The 20,498-nt window shown below is 29.3% G+C and overlaps 2 protein-coding genes and 1 long non-coding RNA gene across 3 annotated transcripts; 2 read left to right on the top strand and 1 right to left on the bottom strand.

Moving 5' to 3' along the window:
* The first annotated feature begins 155 nt into the window (after positions 1-155).
* Positions 156-8,471, top strand: LOC135930621 (deoxynucleotidyltransferase terminal-interacting protein 2-like). The gene is made up of 3 exons (XM_065467445.1): positions 156-315; positions 4,398-4,504; positions 8,312-8,471. The coding sequence occupies exons 1-3, from the start codon at positions 190-192 to the stop codon at positions 8,406-8,408; spliced, it is 330 nt and encodes a 109-aa protein (XP_065323517.1). The 5' UTR covers positions 156-189; the 3' UTR covers positions 8,409-8,471.
* A 352-nt stretch (positions 8,472-8,823) lies between these two features.
* On the bottom strand, positions 8,824-15,822 carry LOC135930622 (oxysterol-binding protein-related protein 9-like). The gene is made up of 9 exons (XM_065467447.1): positions 15,795-15,822; positions 14,545-14,738; positions 14,226-14,352; positions 12,910-12,994; positions 12,487-12,583; positions 11,791-11,913; positions 9,988-10,079; positions 9,407-9,542; positions 8,824-9,080 (listed from the first exon to the last, which is right to left on the bottom strand). The coding sequence occupies exons 1-9, from the start codon at positions 15,820-15,822 to the stop codon at positions 9,003-9,005; spliced, it is 960 nt and encodes a 319-aa protein (XP_065323519.1). The 3' UTR covers positions 8,824-9,002.
* A 2,477-nt stretch (positions 15,823-18,299) lies between these two features.
* LOC135930623 (uncharacterized) lies at positions 18,300-19,690 on the top strand. The gene is made up of 3 exons (XR_010572829.1): positions 18,300-18,361; positions 18,401-18,496; positions 19,532-19,690. It is a non-coding gene; the product is annotated as an uncharacterized LOC135930623 (long non-coding RNA).
* Positions 19,691-20,498: the final 808 nt, after the last annotated feature.

The raw sequence follows: 20,498 nt of genomic DNA on the forward strand, positions 1-20,498 counted from the left end.
GATCAGTTTTTTTAAATTATTAACCCAATCCCTAGAGATTGGCACAAGCCCTAATCTGAATTATTTGATTAATTTAATTTTAAAAAATATTTATTAATATTATTAACATATGCTTTTTTTTTAATAATCTACCAAATATTTGCATTATAGTTAGAGAAGGACTTGACTCGAGGTAAAAAATGGTATGATATGCCAGCAACAGAACAGACCCCTGAGATTAAAAACGATTTGACTATTTTGAATTTATCGTCTTCGTTATACCCAAAAAATTATTACAAAAAATGTGATTGGAAAACCATTCCCAAATATTATCAAGTAAATCAATGCAAAAAAGAAAATAATGAAAAAATTTACTGGTGTTGACGAGGAAGGGGGAAGGGTAAGGGAAAAGATTTAAGCATGAAAAAATAAATTTATTTAAGAGATAGAAATTAGAGATTATACATAGCCCAGAATTCGTGAGTCAATACATTATTGCGTAATCATCTTGTAATAATTAGAGCTTAAAATAAATTGTGGCCAATAAAAGTTGCGGGAAAGTGGAATTGGTTAGAGCAAATTTGGTGAATTGGAATTGATATTTGCTTAATATATAAGTAGAAATTGGTATCACATCTATGAGAAAATCGGGGATTTGTGATGTATCGATTCCTTTTCGTTTTGTGATACCTATAACAAATGCTTATTTCAAGGCGTTTATGCACTCGGTAATAGGTGATGACAGAGTTGGCCACGTTACTCTCAAAATAATATTGGTTGGTCATGTTCAGTTATTGTTACTTGGGAGAAAAGATGATCGATGTTTAAGTTAACCTTAGCCTTACTTTTGATTTACAATGAAATAAGTGAAAATTGGATATTTTTTTTTTATATTAAAGATGATCAAGAAGCCTAATGTGTAGATAATTTGTGTCGTATTGGGATATGGAATCATGTGGGATAGGAATTCCAACTTGGGGATTCATGATCTTGAATCCCCACGTTTTATTCGGGATTTTTTTTTAAAAAATATTTAAAAAAATAATCCGAATCCCCATGAAAAAAAATAAATAATATAATTACTTTTTCTTCTCTTTTTTTTTACGGCTGGCACCATATAATTAAAAGGCTAAAATAATGGATTTAAAAAGAAAATTTAAAAAAAAAGTAAAAAGTAAAAAATTAAGGCATATAATGAATGAAAAGAGATGAGATTAAGACTTTTTTGTTTTAAAAAAATATTTATAAAAAATCGGAATTATTGCAACGATTATTCAATGCGATAAGTCATTTCAACTAACGGCAAATTTTCACAGTCTACATACATTTTTCATTTTTTTTAAAACTTTATCACGACCTGCACCCACTCGTCCAATGGGAAATCCCTTATTTTGGATGCAACTTGCCTATCATCCTTTCCTTCATCAATTAATACAAACCATCTTACTTGTGGGGAAAATAAAAAAATTAATAAATATTCAAAATTAAATAACTTTGTATTTCAGCCAATAGTCATTTGAACTAACGGCAATTTTTCACAAGTCTACATATATTTTTTTTTAAAAAACTTTATCTCGAAAATTTTTTAGCTTAACAAACGAAAATCGCGAATCCTTATTTTCTTAAAGAAAAACTTCAAATGCAAATTTTTAAACACAATTATACTTGCTTTTTAGGTACATTCTCATTATTAAATTAAGCTCTTTTTTTAGAGCCTTCGATACTATTAATTATATATTTTTATTTAGTAATTTTTAATATATTTTTACATATTTTTCTATAGTTTGTTTTGATATTTTAGTTGTTTTTATCATTTTTTTTTAAAAAAAATTTATACCGAACATCAATATTATCAAAATTAAAATTTTAAAAATTTAAAACAAATAACAATGGCAATTGTTTTGAAGTTGTGTTGTGGAAGCAGGAAATTTTATTTCCTTTTTTGAGAAAATTAGAGAGCGAAATTTTGTCAGCCCTGGCAAGGCTTCTAATGAAAGGTTATCCAATCGTTTATTGGAGGAAAGGCGTACACGATTGAAATAAAAAAATAAAATAGATGTTCTTCTCTTTCTAAGTAAAAAATTTGGATTTATAATACGTATTTATTTTTTGGATTGTGGAATTAAAGAAATAAATAGGATAAATTCAATAAAGTGCGAAAAAAATTATAGCATTTAAAGTTTTGAAAAATTTAAAAACACCGTAAATTTTCGGGCGCGAATCGAAATATCGCCTTTCGTGAGCGAGCGCGTCGTGTCGAAAATTTTTTAGTGGTAAGCGTGAACGTTTTTATTGTTACCGTGATCGGGTGGGTCGCGAATAAAAAATTAGGCCTGCACATCTTTTCGCTTTCTCTTCCTCTAATTCGACTAAATTATTAATTTAAAAAATAATTATTTATTTTTTTTGTATTTAATTTTATAATTATATTAAAACCATTTTTTTTCGAGTATTTAAATGATTTAAAGCATAAAAGTAATACATATATATTAAATATCTCTAAAAAATAAAATTTTTCTGGTGCCAGCCAGGTGGCAAAAAAATATAATATAATTGTTTTTTTTTTAAAAAATTTTATTTTTGTTATAAATATCCGGACCGTAACCGTAACCGAACCGGTATAATTGTTTTTTTTTGAAGGAGTAAAAAGAACCTTTATAAAAACGGATAATCCGGTTCAGTTTTTATAATTTTAGAAATGGAAATAATTTTGAATATCCAGAATTAATATAAACGTGCTCTTACAGTACTGGCGGTTCCCGCAACACAAGTTTCTGTAGAAATGGCTTTTTTTCGGGGCTAAAATTTGTCTTTGTCTCTTTTTAAATCCCTCATTTTTGCAAGCCGCAAAAAAAGAGAAGAAAAAAAGTAATATATTTTTAATATTTTTTAAAAAATAATGTCTTTAAAACAAAAATGTCTTTAAAAAATAGATCCCGAATAAAACCTCGAATCCCCACGTTGGGATTCCGAATTCCACATGATTCCGTATCCCAATACGACATATATATTATAATCAGGGTTGTGCATTTGACCGGTCAAATACGTTTCGGTTAATTGGTCAAATATCGGTTTGACCGGTCAAATATATGTTTTTTTGAAGTTAATATTTGAATATAATACGTAAAATGAATCTAAATTATTAATTTTTTAAAATTCATTGTCATAAAATAACTAACATTTAGGCTATCAGTAGGCAGATTCTTGTTCTGATTCACATTCAATATTATCATATTCTTTAATATATTTTTTAATCAATTTTCCTGATGTCTCTGATCTCCAATCGATTTCTATTTTTATAAGAATATTAACCCAAATCGACCTATTTCTTTCAAAAGAAGAAGTAGAACTAGGAATTATCAATCTCTTAATGAGCATGTGGTGGGCAAAGTTTAATCTATTAGGTCGGAATTGATTGTTTTTGGTTTGGAAATTACTACTTTCCTAAATTCGCTACATTAAACATGCTGTTTTTGCTTTTGAAATTAATTATATCACTTAAAATATTTTGGTCATCACTATCTCGTAAAATAGCTAATTCTAGAATTATATCACATACTTCATTAAATTCACTACTAGTTGAGATTCTCCTCTTGATATTGTTGACCCAAAAAATAAGCGAACATTGTGATCAATTTGACCAGGTCAAATACTCCTCCGGTCAATTGACTGAATTTGACTAGTCAATTGACCGACTTGCCAACCCTCATTATAATTATTCATTCCACCAAAAAAATGAAGTGAATATCACAAACTAGTTAATTGATATTTTAAGAGGGGGGTGGGCATGGTAAAGGTTTGTACATCGTTATTGTTAAGCCATTGAACGTAAAGTTAAATGTGTACCCATGGGTTATAGGCCATCTTTCTTTCTTCTTTCTTTCTTTCTTTCTTTCTTTCTTTCTTTCTTTCTTTCTTTCTTTCTTTCTTTCTTTCTTTCTTTCTTTCTTTCTTTCTTTCTTTCTTTCTTTCTTTGAAAGAAAGTCCATTACTATCCAACCAGATTTTCTCAATTTAATATTATCTTTTTATGAATTTGTTTTGATGTCTTTTTGCAAATTTTTTTTTAAAAAAATATATCTAAATTTTTCTATATTTAGGGATTACCTTTAGTTTACACACAATTTTTCCTGTAAATTGTATATCGTGTTGTTAGGACTTGGTGCTTGATTGCCCTAGGACTATGAACAAATATGATCTTAAATTAAATCCCATGAGGATGGATATAACTTAAAGTTATAGGATTACCGTATTTTTTATATCTTGAAAGTGGAGTTACGTATTTATAACGAAAGGTTAGCCCATTTAAACCCTACCTATTCTAGTGGACAGCGCATGTTTAAATGCGTTAACTTTTTTGGGCATACCCTTTATATCTCTTTTAAGTATTTTATTTTTACCGTTTTTACGAATATTAGATTGGCACGGTTATGGACGATCCTCACGATTTCTATTCTCGCTTGACCAAGAAGCAACGGAAGCAAACCATTTGCGAACAGATTTTAGCCGATAAAGATTTCAAATCGTTTATAATTAATTTTTTTTATCGTACATCTTAGGCAAGTTTCTTATCTTTTTCTTATTAATTGACAAAAGACAAAGTCACTTTATCAAGGCTTTATTTTTTACATTCATATATAAAATTCCTTCTAGAAATATATTTTTAGAGACCTTACTTTAATTTTTTTTTTTTTAATGAATAGATAATTTTATTTATAAAACGGTTTCGATTTTAGATACAATTTAAACTATATCAAATTAAAATATAATTTAAAATAACGTATATTAAAAATTATAAAGAAAATAGATATATATAAAATGTTATATAAAAAGCATTTAAAAAGAACTAAAAAAAAAGGACATGTCGCCCTAGAGAGTAGTGAATGGTGAAATCTGCTGACGAAGGTAGAATCCTTCGTTGGGGTCATCTGTAACCGGTCTCTTTTTTACCTATAGTTTTGATAAAATTTGAGGGCCTCCTTTCTGTATGAGGGGGGGGGGTCTAGAAGAATGTTAATGAATTTTAGTGGGGATTCACATCCGCGGAAGAACCTGCAGTGCAAGGGATGGTAAACATTCATTGGAACACAATCGACGCAAATGTTGGGTAGAACTGTATTACAAGACGAAGAGCAGACCTTTAACTAAACTTAAGAGTTATAACCTGTCTTCACAACCTTATACCTATTATTTATTTTTTTGGATCAATCTAATGCTAATTCGCCAAGCATTCGGGATCGAGGCGTGGCGCGTGGTTAATATTATTTCCGCGTTCTTCAAAAGTTAAGCTATATATATTTTCTACAAAAAAAAAAAATAACCAACCTCGAGACATATAATTTTCGACTAAGAAATTCTCCTTCCACGAAAAAAGTAAGTTGGCCCAAAATGTTTTTAAAGAATTTGTTACTAAAAATTCCTCAAAATAATTTAGGATATATCGTGATAGGATCATAAGTCTCCTCGACGGGGAGTGTAAAAACCACCCAAAGGGAGTTGATGTCAGGGAAGGGCATCTGATTGTAAAAAAAAACCTTGCTACAAAATTTCCTAAATGATTAAATCAGAGAGGGAGAACTGGCCAACCTGGGTAAGCCTTGAAATCGCCATTAAACGGAGAAGAAAAAGAAGAACCGACTCCATTGTTAAGAATCGATTCATCCAATCAACGAGAGAAACGGAACACCTAATTTCCCTTAAAATTACGGAAATGTTAGCGTCAATGTTTTACAACTTTAAATAATTTTTTTATAGCGTTTTTATATATTCTATCATGTTTGGAATATACTGATCTTATGAATTGCAAGCAATTTTTTCTGTTAACTTTTGATTCATTTACAATTTGTAATTTAAAAAAAAAATATTTGGAAAATTTTGAAATTGTATTAAGTTTAAAAGTTCGCGGAAAAATTGTCTGAAATTCATATGGTAACTATTCCAAACATGACACGGCATACATTTTAAAATCAGATTATTCAAATTTTTTTATAAAAAACGTGCTCAGATTTTGAAAGTTGAAAAAATAGCACATGGCAGGAAAAAGCACATTGACGCTTATTCATATATAAAACGCCACTGATAGCGATATCTATCACGTTGTGCCGTTACTTAATGACCTTCCTAACGAATTGAACTGTCCCTTTCAGGAATAAATTTATTTTTATTTTTCTTAAAACAAATTGACACCGAAACTTTAATTAGTCTATTTATTTTTTTCTTAAACAAAAATTATATTTTTAACAAAATTATAAAAAATCAAAAATTACAATTTCAGAAAAATTAAAAATTGTTCCAAAAATTAAATAATAATAAAAAAATAAATTACAAATTATATTTTTTCAACAAAAAAAAATATTCTCGACTCACCATGAGTCTTCTCTTTCTTAAAACAAATAATTCCGCGTATATTATAATATTAATCCGCGCTAACAAAAATATAAAATCATTTCACGACAAAAAAAAATACAACAACAATAATATTATGACACCTCCACCCTTCCCCACTCCAAAGTTCCTTATTAGAGGGGGGAGGTAAGGGTCTGTAGTCTCCCAACAACTCATCTAACTCCCTCGTGCTAACCCCGACCTCCAGAAATTCCTCCTCCGTTACTGCCTGTCTTCCGGGCGCTTCCCACACCACCTGCTGCCTCTGCGATGACGTGGAGGGCAATTTGAAGGTTCCCGATCTCCTTGGTGGCACCGGCCGTGGCGGTGGGGTTACTCTCAATACATCCGATCCTCCTTGAGGTGCCATTGTTCGGGGCGGGGCCTTCCCAATTCTGCATACATTTTTCGTCTCCTTGACAAATTTCCTTGAGGGCAGTCCCGCCACATATGCCCCTCCACTCCGCATCGAAAACAGGGTCCTTTGTTCACCTCGTCTGCGTCATTAGTCGGGGTTCTGCACTCCGAGCCCGAGAAGTTCCTGGATCCTGATCTTTGGACATCATTCTCCACTCACTCACCAATGGCTCCATGTCGTTGCTAATTATAGTCGTTCGAAGCATATGCGACCCTAAGTCTATGTAACTGACACGACAATAATAAGTTCATATATAAATTTTATTACCCCTACTACCCTAAACCTCACCCACCATTAATATATATTTCTCGGAATTATAATTTCCTACAATATGATCTTTATCTACAAATATATATATTTTTTTTAAAAAAAATAAAACCATTGATTAAACCTTACCTCAATTTCATTTTCTCAATTTCAGGAAATCACTGAAAAAGAAATAACAACCTCAACCCTTTCCTACAAAAATATAAAATAATCCATACTTACCGGTTATCTATAGGCATTTTATTTGAATCCCTCAAGGAATAACTCCAATATGTTAGCGAATACTATTTAAAATCTTTATTCAAAAACCAAACTGATTTTTTTTAATTCAACACAAAACTTGATGAATTTTACTTCGAAACAAACTTTTTTCTATTCCCTTCACCAACCCCTTCCTTTACGAATAAATCGATTTCTCGTTTTATTTTACGAAAACTTTCTCAATATTGCTAACATTCTCTCGACCTTACTCTTGCTCCCTTTCGTTAAACATAACTAATGACGCAGACGAGGTGGGAGGTGAACAAAGGACCCTGTTTTCGATGCGGAATGCAGGGGCATATTTGGCGGGACTGTCTCAAGGAAATTTTCCAAGGAGACGAGAAATGTATGAAGAATTGGGAAGGCCCCAGCCCCGAACAATGGCACCTCAAGGAGGATGGGATGTATTGAGAGTAACGCAGCCGTCCCGGCCGTTGCCGCCGCCCCGGCCGGTGCCACCAAGGAGATCGGGAACCTTCGAATTGCCCTCCACGTCATCGCAGAGGCAGCAGGTGGTGTGGGAAGCGCCCGGAAGATAGGCAGTAACAGAGGAGGAATTTCTGGAAGTCGGGGTTAACACGAGGGAGTTAAATGAGTTGTTTGGAGACTACAGACCCTTAACCTCCCCCCTCTAATAAGTAACTTTGGAGTGGGGAAGGGTGGAGGTGTCATAATATTTTTGTTTATTTTTTGTCGTGAAATGATTTTATATTTTTGTTAGCGCGGATTAATATTATAATATACGCGGAATTATTTGTTTTAAGAAAGAGAAGACTCATATCCTTTGACGATAACACACATATAATTTTTTAGAAGAAATAAATTCACCATACCCTTTCAACTATTTTATTCATTCCTCTTAAAATTTTTTTCTTATCAATATGCCTCACATTAAAATTTTCTATCATATGTTTTACTCTTATACAATAAAATAAAATACCCCTTTTGTTTTATTCCAAAAAATAAAATAAATAAAAAACAATAATTTGTTTTTTTATAAAGGCATTTCGACAAAAAATATCGCGAAATGAAGGATAAGCAACAAAATCTCGACAAGGCCAAATTCAGAAGACGACATAAAAAGAAAAAAACAAATTGAAGCCTTATACTTTTAATTTAGTTCCAATAAATTCACTTTTGGTTTATATGGTTATTTATATAGGAAACAAAATAAACTGATTGGTTGACCACATGGGTCTAAAAGCCTTACTTTTAATTTAGTTCCAATAAATTCACTTTTGGTTTATATGGTTATTTATATAGGAAACAAAATAAACTGATTGGTTGACCACATGAGCCTAATAATTTTGATCACGATTTTGCGTCATTTAAATATTTACGAACTTTTATTGAAAAAATTAATATTTTTTTAAAAAAAATAAATAAAATAAAAGTTATATAACACAAAAGGCGAAATTATTTAAAATTAAAATTTTTATAAATATCTCTTATTTTAGTTTTTAAATTTATCACAGTTTTTAGTTAAATTATGTAAAATGAATAAATACGTGAATTAATAATATTTCCGGGAAAAATATTTGAAATATTGAAGTATTTTAAATGTTTTTTTTAAATAACAAATAATGAAACGGCAAGCGCGATAAAACTAGCTTGATTCAAGTGTATCATTTATTTATAATCATTTTTTTTGCGAAGAAAGTTAAATCTTTGTTGCTACCATTTTGAGTGATTTTCATTCGTCAATATTTTTCGAAAGTCTTTTGTAAAGAGGCTTCTTGTATATCCAATTTCCGTTGATTTCCTCGAAAAACTAGGTAAAGTGCGAAATATTATTATTTAGATTAAAAAATTCGATCATTTTTCCTAAAATTAAAATATTTATAATTTGAAAAAAAAAGGTTTGGCTTGAAGTTTTTAACCTAAGAAATTGCTATCCAAAAAAATCAATATAAATTCCCCATCCAACAAAAAAAGAGATTATTTTGCGCATGATTTTACCTTATATCCCATTTCAAAACTGAGTTATTTTTCGAAAAAGCTATAAATGGTTTTTAAAAAAAGACAAGGTCAAGCATAACGTCTTAGTATATAAAAATGATGTTTTTTAGCCAATTCAGATAATTTATGCCCCCTAACCTGACATTCCCACTTGACGGCTGATTCGCTCCTCTCCCTAGCCTTACTTCTTTGCTTCTCCTCGATTTCGTGCTTGATCTCCGTGGCCATTTCCAAGCGTTTAGCCTTTAAACATTTGGCCACATCGTACCAAATTCTTATAAATATAAAAGACATAAAATATTCGTCCTCATAGGAAAAGAATCACTTTTCAGTCAAAAAAATCTTGGATTGAGACTATTAAAATAATCAAGGAATTTAAAAAAAAATTATATAAATCGGCAAAATTTAGTTAATTTTGAGGTAATATTTTTTTTAAAAAACATTCGATACCTTTTATTTTCTCTAATCGATCAGTAATTTTTTTAAAGGATCCCTTATGAATAACATGTTTGTTATTTTAAGGCCAAATCAATTTTAAACTTCTTACAATTTTGTTTTATCTTAACAACATAAGAAGAAATTAATTATATATGAGTGACAAATAATTCGAGCTCTACTTTATCGAATAATTTGTAATTCGCAATTGAACATCGAATTCGAATGATTTTTTATAGATCCAAGTGTAAAGAGATAAGGTTTTTTTTAAAGAAAAAAATTACTTTCTAGATTCGTATTCCCTTTGCGCGTGTATAGGCAAGACGACCTTGCTCTGAATGGGCATGGATGACGTATCGAGAAACTCGTGACATTCCTAAATTGTTATTGGTTAATTTAAAAAACAAAAAATTCTAAGTACAAAAATGGATGTCACAAAAATAAAAAAAAATTTGAGATAAAAAGTAGAGCGCCACTAACCGGTTAACTTTTATAAGAATCGCCCGTATCATTCATGATTAGTGTTGAAAAAAAAATTGGCTCACGCCTAGCGGATGAGCCGATTTCGTGGCACAGAAGATTCATGTCTCAGTGGAATAAGTCGCATTGGAAGATGGACAAAATTTAATGTTTTAGCCAACACTGGTTATTATTGTATGCTTATTCAAAATTTCGAATTTATCCTTTCAGGGATTTATACAAATCCTTGATTTTTTTCTTTCTTATCCTAAAAAGCGGGATAAAATCTAATAACCTGAACACCTCTAGAAAGAAAAAATTGGGATCAGAATCAGCTTAGGTGTTCCAAGAAGCTCTGACGTAATCAAAGTTTGATCAATGAAATCAAAATAACATACCTCTTGGAATAAGGACATTAGGAGCAAGTGTAGCGGGATATATGTAAAATTAGCTCCCTTTATTAATACTGACATTTATAACTTGAAATGTAATGCTTGAAATATATATATCAATGACATATAATAATACCTAGAATGACGATGCATTCATAATAATGCAATTTGAAAGTATCGTTGAAATGCTAATCAACAGGACCCGCCATTTTGGTAACCCATATATTATAGTAATTATTCTCATTTAAAAAACAGCTGTCTTCATTGATGTACACTTTTTAACGATATTATTATATATCATTGATAAATATATTAGCGATATTGACATTTTAATATGGTTAATTTTGCCTTATTTTTAACATTCTTTACAAAAATTCTACATAAAAATTAGATTTTTTATATTTATGAATTAATTTTAGGGGTTAACTTAATAAAATGTCTAAAACATTTTAAGGCTAATAATAAAAAATTTTATTGAGATAATAAGTTTAAAAAAAAGGATTAGTTATGAATTACCCAGGCTAAGGAAACATTTTAAAATCAATGTATACCCACCCGTCAATCACATAGGAATTAAGTGTTGTGTTTATAACTTTTTAAAAATATAATTTATAATAAAATTTTTCCGTGTGAAAATTTTATTCATAAGTGAAATGTGGCTTATTTTTTTTTAAACATAATTTTATAGAATTAGAAAAATTAATGAGTGGCTTTTATCATTCAATATAAATGACGGTATTTCTAAAGTAAATCTAAATTTAACATATAATTTATCAAGTTTACACTTAGAACCATCATTTTTTTTAAAAAAAATCTAGGTGTTCTAAACTCCGACTTTAGCTGTAAGTTAGAACCGCACCAACTTGTAGACAAATAGAACTGTACCAACTCACGGGGATAATTAAAAACTATTTCCAACCCACCTATCCTCTAACCACAGCTGACGATGATTATACAAAAATTTATATTACATATTTGTTATTTATTTTACGTAAAATATTTTTTATATTTTAAGGTAGTGTTGTTAAATTACCTAACTATGACCATCTCTATTGATCTTAGTCAAACTTTTAGATTTAAAAATTGAATTAAGCTTCTAAGGTGAGTCTCAGCTTGAAGTTTGATTAGAATATTTCTGGATAAAAATATGACTACGCTGCTTTATAGTTTGACGAAAGATAGGTAGTTTAACGACACTAACCAAAGGTACGAATAAATGAGATAAAATATAAATACTCCGGCCGGATCCTTGATGTACATCGTGCCGTTCCAAGCGCCTGATACGGTTAAGTAAGGATTTTTCTCGTAAGGCGAAAAAACTTCGCAATTTATTTGATTTTTGTTACCTCCGTAAAAGGGCTATATATATAATTTTTTTTTTTTGTTAAAAAGAGAGAAAAGAAATAAGATTCATTTATAAAAGTAACGTTCGCTAAGTTTCATCTTGAGGGGTAAAAAGAACTATAATTTGCAAAAGAAGGATATATAAAAATCAATATTTTTTCAAAAGAAATTTTCAAAGTTTTTAAGGGATTTAAGTCCCGCGGTCCTTCCTAACGACGCTACTGTATTCGGGACATAAAAGAGTGTTTGAACAAAGGGTTGAGACCATTCAGCGCGGCCCGAGAACAAAAAGTTTCTATGGCCGGACAACTTGCGCAGATTGATTTTACGGGACTGACCAAAAAAAAATCGATTAAAAATTTCCGATGGACCAGTTCGCCGTTCGAGGCCGCACGGATTTCAAATTTGAGCCACATGAAAGATAAAAATTGGCCCTATATTAGGGAAAGAATTTTAGAAAATTCGAAAATTTTTTCGAGCATTATAGCTCGGTGAAGAAGGAAGTAGGTTAAAAAAACAAAGAAATGGGTTAGTTTCCATTGGGTCAAAATAAACTGCGCATTTTAATTTAAAAAAAATTGTACACACTTTTGTTAGAAATTCGATATTGGCGAAATATCCCGTTTTAGAGCAAGTTATCGTGACTTTACCGCCCAATTCGATCCACGGTATAGAAAATATCGATCTGGATAAAAAAAAAGTAAATGGTCATTTGCGAAATAATTTATTTTTTTTAGACGAAATTAATAGAAACATAACTTTTGTTCAAATTTATATGTATATACATATATATAAAAAAAAATGATTTAAATTTATTTGTGACGAGATTGATAAGCAAATCTATCGTTTAAAAAAATCACGATTTCGAACGGAAACGGGGTTAAACCTTGGAACCCAAACGGGGTTAAAACTAAGAACCGAAAGTAGAAAGCTTCCTATTGAAAAAAATAATATAGGAAATCGGCGTTCCTCCAAACTATGGTTTAAAAGAGAGTATTTATAAAAAGACACCTGGCATAAGCGTTAGGGAAAGTGCAAACGTATTCCTCGTTGTGTTGCAACAGGTTGATACAAGCTTGTCCGATCATGTGAACTCCTTTCATAGGTCAAAAAAAAATTGAGGTAAATTAAACGATATTTAAAATGGAGTTTGAGCATTGGGTGGAGATTTCAGTGCTCATAAATTAGTTAAACCAATTTTTATCAATTTTTTGGTCGATAAGAAACTTGATTAGATAGTTTTTAGCCGATTCCAACCCGGTTTAGATATGTTTAAGCTATTACAAACCGGTTAGGTCATTTTTTTATGCGACTCCAAGCCGGTTTAGAGATACATTAGTTGACTCAAACCGGTTTAGCCAGGTTTTAGTCGTTTCAAAACCGATTTAGTCAAGCTGACTAACCGACCTCAACCTCGTTTAGCTGAAACCGATTGGCTCAGTTTCAAGTATGGTTTATTTTTTAAAAACGCGGAGTTTGGCATAAAAGATTTTAAACGCGGTGACCTTAAATTCCAATCGAAATTTAAAATAGGTCAATCACGTATCAATGTTTTTTTCTGTTTACCTGATATGAAAAAATCCTGAAATTTTACAAAAATTTTCGGTCCGTCGAGTAATGTCCGAAAATTTCGGGAGTAACGACACATTCATTAAACGTAAATTTATTTGACTATTACCGGTTAGGCCAATTCACAAATGAATCGAATTTTCATTTCGAATATGAATATCAAATTATTCGTTTTTGCTCGAACACTCGAATAATTCGAATATTCGACAAATTATTTCGATAATTCGTTTTATTCGAATATCAGTGATTTCTATTGATTATCAATCTAATTAGTAATTAGGTAAGAGATTTAACATGGTAAATATATCGACTTGTTCTGAAAAGCATTCGAGTTGGAAGTAGGGAAACTAATACGTTGTCAAAAATAAGGCATGTCTTGTAGCAAGAAACCGTTAAGAAAAAAAATTCTGCCTTAAAAATTGGTTCCATTATACGATTACATTAATAAGCATCACTTAAATTTCTCTAACGGTTTAAAAAAAGTTTAAAAAGAGATTCGTAAGGGGAAGGAGGTTTAAGTTTCCCAAAACTCGAATTTAAAATTATCATATGTTTAATTCCTATATGTATATTTTGGAAATGATGCTAAAAAATTAATCTATGGGGTCAAAATATAGTCACCGCTGAATTCACGTGTAGCGGGAACTCGGGGCGCGTATATTATTCACCCAAATTTCGCGGTAACTGTGAATGAGAAGTGTCACATTTTAAATTATGATTTCATTGGTGAATTAAAATTTTTTTTTTTTCAACGAAACCTATTGATAGGCCCAGGAATTTAGATTTCGTCCATATGTTGGCGTTTAGGCAAACCTTTTTGGCGATATTTTCGGCGTAAAAGGCGGAAACTTTAGATAAAATTGTATAAGATGAATAACGAATAATCTATAATATTATTTTCGTGGATAATCTTAATTCGTATTAAACCCCCTCCCCCGCAACAAGGGCTAGCGTGGACGGTAAAGTGGACAAAATTCGGGGCTTATCATACTTCTAAAAACTAAAAAAAAATCCAGACTTGCCGAAAAATAATCTTGCGAGACCTAGAAAATAATTTGTACTGTTCCAGCTGAATACTTTGTTGTAATCATCAGGAAATTTTGTAGCAAGGTTTTTATAATCGGATGCCCTTCCTGACATCAACCCATTTAAGTGGTATTTTACAGCCCGTCGAGGGGACGATGATCCTATCCTAGACCCAGACCGCATTACCCTGAATTCATAGTGGCGCGATTGCGATCGCGATTTAACAGCTGATTGATTTTTAAAATCTGTTTATGAGATCAATTTTTATTTATTAAAAATCATTATTTCTTAGATTATTATTAAAATTTGAATTAAAGATAAAATTAATATTAATAAATAAAAATTGATCTCATAAACAGATTTTAAAAATCAATCAGCTGTCAATCGCAATCATGCTATGAATTCAAGGTTAGACCTCAATTATCCTAGGCCGATATTTAACCAGACCGCTTTTGTATTCTTTTTAGAAATTGATAAATTTATACCAAATTTATTTTTAAAAAAAACAAAGTCTTAAAATCAAATTTATTTATTTTTATTATATTATATATATTTAGGAAATAGGCAACAAGAAATCAGAGCATTCGGTAATTTAATTTAATTTATATATATAAATAATCAATAATTTTTTTATTTGAAAATTATTATTATTTACAGACAATTTACCAAATATTCCATCGATTCGATTGCGTACATGGCAGAGATCACCGAAAAAATATTACTTGACGTTAATATTGGATAAGTCAAGAGATAGGGAAGCAATAAAAGAATTTCAATTAATTATCGAAAAGAATAACATCCAAATTGACGCGAAATATTTAGATAAGGTTGAAGAAAGAAATCATAATATTTTTATATTAATTATCATGAATGCGCCCCCCCCTACCTTAAACAGTAGATTATTAATATAAGCCATTCAAATCTTTAGCATTATATTCTATTATTTCTTCTCATTTTAACGCCCTGTTGAGAATTAAGTTTATGCGTTTTATATGGTGATACCCGATAGAATATACTCGAACAAAATGTCTCAGGAACAAAAAAATCTTTAAAGATAATAATTTTGAATTTATACGAGAATTAGATGTAGCCTCTGAAAATAGAGAAATTTGATAATATAAATATTTAGATATTTTTTTATACAAAAAAAAATTAAAAATTTAGAGGTAATTTTGTGAAATTTTTATTAAATATGTTGTTTTTTTTTATAAAAAAAACGAAATTATTATTGGAAAAGATAGTTAAACAATTTTATGAAATTCTTTATTAACATATTTCCATAATATTAAATAAAATAATACATTTATCGCATTGTCCATCCACGGCCATTTCTGTGTTGTGGTTAACACTTTACATAATTTTTAATTTTTCAGGAAGCCACTCAATACAACTTTACTATATACAACGTATCCATTTCCGACGAATATATTGTCAAAGTTTACACGGTGTTCAACACTGCCTATCATATTCGACAGCTGTTAAGTGAATATTCGAATCGAATATTTTTTAAATTTTCGAGAAAGAAAATATCGGTAGATGAAGCCGAATAATTATTGAATTATGATATGTTTTTGTTGTTTCATTGTTTTTACGGAAAGTGGGTTCTTTTTTTATTTAAAATATTTTTATGCGATCTAATGTCGGAACATGTTATATAATTACTATCAAAATATTGTATAATTTTATTAATTAACATATTACAACAAAAAATTGCTAATTTAGGACGGGTGAATAATTAATAAACCATAAAAAAAAATTTTGTTTAGAATTGATGTAAACATGGCACATATGATCATATTTAACAGAGTATTAAATAAATAAATATACTACTGTAGAAATTAATAAAATATGCTCGTATTCAAAAAATTCATTTGCCGTGAAAAAGGAACACGTTTAAATTTGTCGTAAAAGCCATCTTGTTTATTCAATGTTCAGGTTGCTTCCTAGTTTGTTGTTTTTTTTGAATTCAAGTAATATATCCTGAAAAATAAGAATATATAATATACTTTGTAGTTTAAAAATTTCAACATCTGATGTCAAAATCTGTCACATTTAAAAAAACATAGGAATTCAGGCTCTTATTTCGAATAGAATTCCGAATTAAGAACTCTTTTTTATATATAATTGATCTATATTTTAAAAAAATTAGAATAAAATAAAGGATAGATTATATTAATTATTTATAAACTAATTTTCAATAAAACATATTCCCTTTTAAAATAATAATGCAACTAGTAATTGTAACTAGTTACATTTTTTAAGGAAAACCAGTAATTCCACTACTTATTTTTAAAAGAAATTTTAAAAAACACTTTACTACTCATTATACTCTAAAATGAATATCATGCAGTTAGTGAAATCAATAAATCATATAAAATTTAATATATATAATTAAATTCCAGGTTATGAAAATTACAAAAATTTTACATTTAATATAATTCACATTTGACCACTTAAGGAAAAATTATTTATAAGCCCGGTTAAAGTCCTCTCCTCATTTTTAAAAAAATCTGTTCCGGGGTTACTGTCATGATTAAATTAGATAAAATGTTTAAAAATTGTAATACAACTAATATGGTTTATTCTGACAGAAAAATATCATTATTTCTGGTGGAGCAGTTTTTTTTAGTGTATATACTTGTTTTTATGAAGAGTGTTATGCATTAGATGATCCTATCTTAGTAAATACTTAAGTTTTTTCACCCCTTCCTACTACAATATTAATTATCACATGATTCATTAGAGAAATGCCCCAACCAAGCTATTACGAATTCTAAATCGGGCTACTAATAAATGTCGGCAATCCCAAACAAAATTCTTGATCCTCTTTTCATTAATAAAGAACTTTGCATAGCTATTTCGCTTCGTCTTGTGTGCGATATATCGTTTCCTTCTAAATGTATTAATTAACCTTCTGATTCCAAAGGACACCAACTTTTGTAGATACACAAAAGGCTCGCCACCTACGGTATATAAACATATCTAATTTAACCACAAAGGCTCTTTAAAAGGGCTAGCATCACAAATACCCTACCCTATACTCAAGCAACAAGAGAAGACCCGGTTTAGTACCTTGGTCGTCTGGTCTTGGGATTACACATACATCGATTTTTGAGCACAATTCAGCAAAAATTCAGCAATTAATAAGGCAGACATCTTATAAATAAACAAATATTCAGTCATCACAAACTTAATTTTCATCCCACTTATCACCAATACTCTTAGTGTATTTTAATGAGTATTTCCTTAAATTTATCATATTATTAGGAAGAAAAGGCCAAATAAGTGGCGATCGTAATGAAGCCTTCTATTTAAAACAACCCATTAAGATAGATATTCATCAAGGTAATTGTATTGCTATTCATTATTCCATATGACAATGCAAGTAACCCTTTTGTTATTTTTTAAAATTTTTATTTTTTTGTATATATACGGTAAATTTTATAATTATCCCATAGATAAAATTATTTCCTAAAATTTGGAAGCCTTAGATCAGAAATTATTTTTATATATATTTTGATTTTAAATTATATATATTTTTTTTATATATAACTATTATGCAAGGCCTCATTAGGAGATGTTTTAAAACTTTATCAGCTGATTATTCACAGAAATTAGTTAAAATAAACGTTGCAACATAGGTTTTTCAAAATTTATCATAGTGTTTAAATCGTTTCGCTCCATATATATAAATTATGACTATTTCCTAGTCATTTATAAATAACACAGCAGCAAGTACCACACCGCTTGACTTACTATTTATGAGGAGTGAGATGTCACTTCATGTAAGACTGGTTGCCATATTAGTGACAGATTGTAATCTTCTGATTATTGACAGATTTTAGTAGATTCAATGGATTTAAAAGAGGTTTGATTTATTTCCTATACAATTATAAATATAAAATAGGTTTTAGCTAAATCTATTATTACCTCAGATTTTTTAAGGAAGGACAAAGTTGGCAATTATTTAGAAAGCAAAAGGCACATTAAAAGGCAAAGACGGGTATTTACAAAAAGATATTAATATATGATTATTTCCAAAATTGTATAAAATAAGAGCAATTAAAATAGACTCCTAATTTTTTTTTTTCAATTTTTTGGTCTTATAATATACAATATTATTAAAAATTCCAAATATATAAATGTTTTATTAAAATGTGGATGCTTTGCATACTCTATTAGATCAAATAGCTATTAAGAAAGAAAGTTAGATCAAACAGCTACATTTAAGATAATATCCAAACTATAAAAAAGAAGATAATACATTAGAACTGCACTAGTACTAAATATTAGATATGGAAGACCTATATTTATCATTTAAAAAATTTTGGATCAGGTTAAGATATATTTAAAAAAATGGATATTTTTTTGGGTTATTTAGTTACGTATAATTATATATATTTTTTATTTGCACATAATTTTCTACTGGTATTGTTATTCAGGGACTTCTACCTTGGAAGGGAAATTTATATTAAAAACCTTTAATTTTGTTTTTTTAACTAAGATATTTATAAACTAAGAAAAATATAATAAAATTATTATAATAATTTGAGAACTATGTAAACTTTGCCCCATATCTTGATCCAATAATATTACTATCAATTTTTATTAAACTGATGTTAAAAAAAAATCTTTTGCAAAAAATAAACTAACTGTAAGTGTAAACTTTGGGCAAAACCAAAAAAAACCCTTTGTAATTTTCCTTTTTTAATCATCACATTATTTGGGAATGCTTATGGCCAACTATGACTCTTTAAATATTTTAAAATCTTATTCTTCAAAAAAATAACAATATCACATTTTTTTCCAATAAGCTCAATTTTTTTTAAACACAAATAAATTTTAGTTCCTTTTTAAAATTTATTTTAATCATACTAAGAATAGTTTGGATCAGTTTTTTTAAATTATTAACCCAATCCCTAGAGATTGGCACAAGCCCTAATCTGAATTATTTGATTAATTTAATTTTAAAAAATATTTATTAATATTATTAACATATGCTTTTTTTTTAATAATCTACCAAATATTTGCATTATAGTTAGAGAAGGACTTGACTCGAGGTAAAAAATGGTATGATATGCCAGCAACAGAACAGACCCCTGAGATTAAAAACGATTTGACTATTTTGAATTTATCGTCTTCGTTATACCCAAAAAATTATTACAAAAAATGTGATTGGAAAACCATTCCCAAATATTATCAAGTAAATCAATGCAAAAAAGAAAATAATGAATAATTAAAATTTTTATCTTAACCCTGTATTGCATGTACTATGTTAGAATAATTTTTTTTTGGCAAACTAGATTTTTTATTTCTCTCGATACTATTGATAATCTCATGGCTCACTTTTTTTAAAAAAATTCTAAATTTCTTAGAAGATGAACGGTATGTGGATTAAAATACACATTATGCAATTAAGGATACAAATTTCAATTTTTCCACAATAATTTTTATTATACTCTAAACTATAAATATATATAATTTTATATAAATACAACAAATATTAAATGTTTGAACATTTTAATTTTCATGAAAATCTATAAAACAATTATTTGTGGGCGTAAAACATAAATATACACCACATTTTTTGCAAGATACTTTTGTAATAAATATGCATCCTGGCATTTTACATCTACCCTTTTTATCATTATATTTGGGCCAGTGAGCTGTGAGGTCTTTCCTAACCTCTTTATTTGGTAAAGATTGGGCTGGTCCTTTTTTACATTTTTCCCGATAACCAGTTTGAACTGATTTTCGTTTTGGAATATTGTTTGAAGTGCATTTGTCATATTTGCAAAAGACTTTCGCCACTGAAATTTTGAAATTGTACAAACTTAATCGATCCTTGCGTGCCGTTTATTATTGTTTTTTTTGAAACAAAAAATCCTCGCCTTTTTTTAAAACTCCTTATCTGTTAAGAAGTTTATATTGAAGTCGATTACCTCTGACCGTGGCCGCGCAAAATATCCCTCTTTGAGCGAGTACGACTAGCAAATTTGGGGAAC

Source organism: Gordionus sp. m RMFG-2023, unplaced genomic scaffold, assembly GCF_954871325.1.
Source record: "Gordionus sp. m RMFG-2023 unplaced genomic scaffold, tfGorSpeb1-WG-v2 contig_15, whole genome shotgun sequence".
Classification (NCBI taxonomy): Eukaryota; Metazoa; Nematomorpha; class Gordioida; order Chordodea; family Parachordodidae; genus Gordionus; species Gordionus sp. m RMFG-2023.

Coding starts and splice junctions, on each gene's coding strand:
- LOC135930621 (XM_065467445.1), top strand. CDS start 190: ATGCCAGCAACAGAACAGACCCCTGAGATTAAAAACGATTTGACTATT. Junction 316..4,397: donor CCATTCCCAAATATTATCAA/GTAAATCAATGC, acceptor TACGAATATTAG/ATTGGCACGGTTATGGACGA. Junction 4,505..8,311: donor GCCGATAAAGATTTCAAATC/GTTTATAATTAA, acceptor TTTTTTATAAAG/GCATTTCGACAAAAAATATC.
- LOC135930622 (XM_065467447.1), bottom strand. CDS start 15,822: ATGGCCGTGGATGGACAATGCGATAAAT. Junction 11,914..12,486: donor ATATCGAATTTCTAACAAAA/GTGTGTACAATT, acceptor TTATATATATAG/CCCTTTTACGGAGGTAACAA. Junction 9,081..9,406: donor CCGTCAAGTGGGAATGTCAG/GTTAGGGGGCAT, acceptor CACTTTACCTAG/TTTTTCGAGGAAATCAACGG.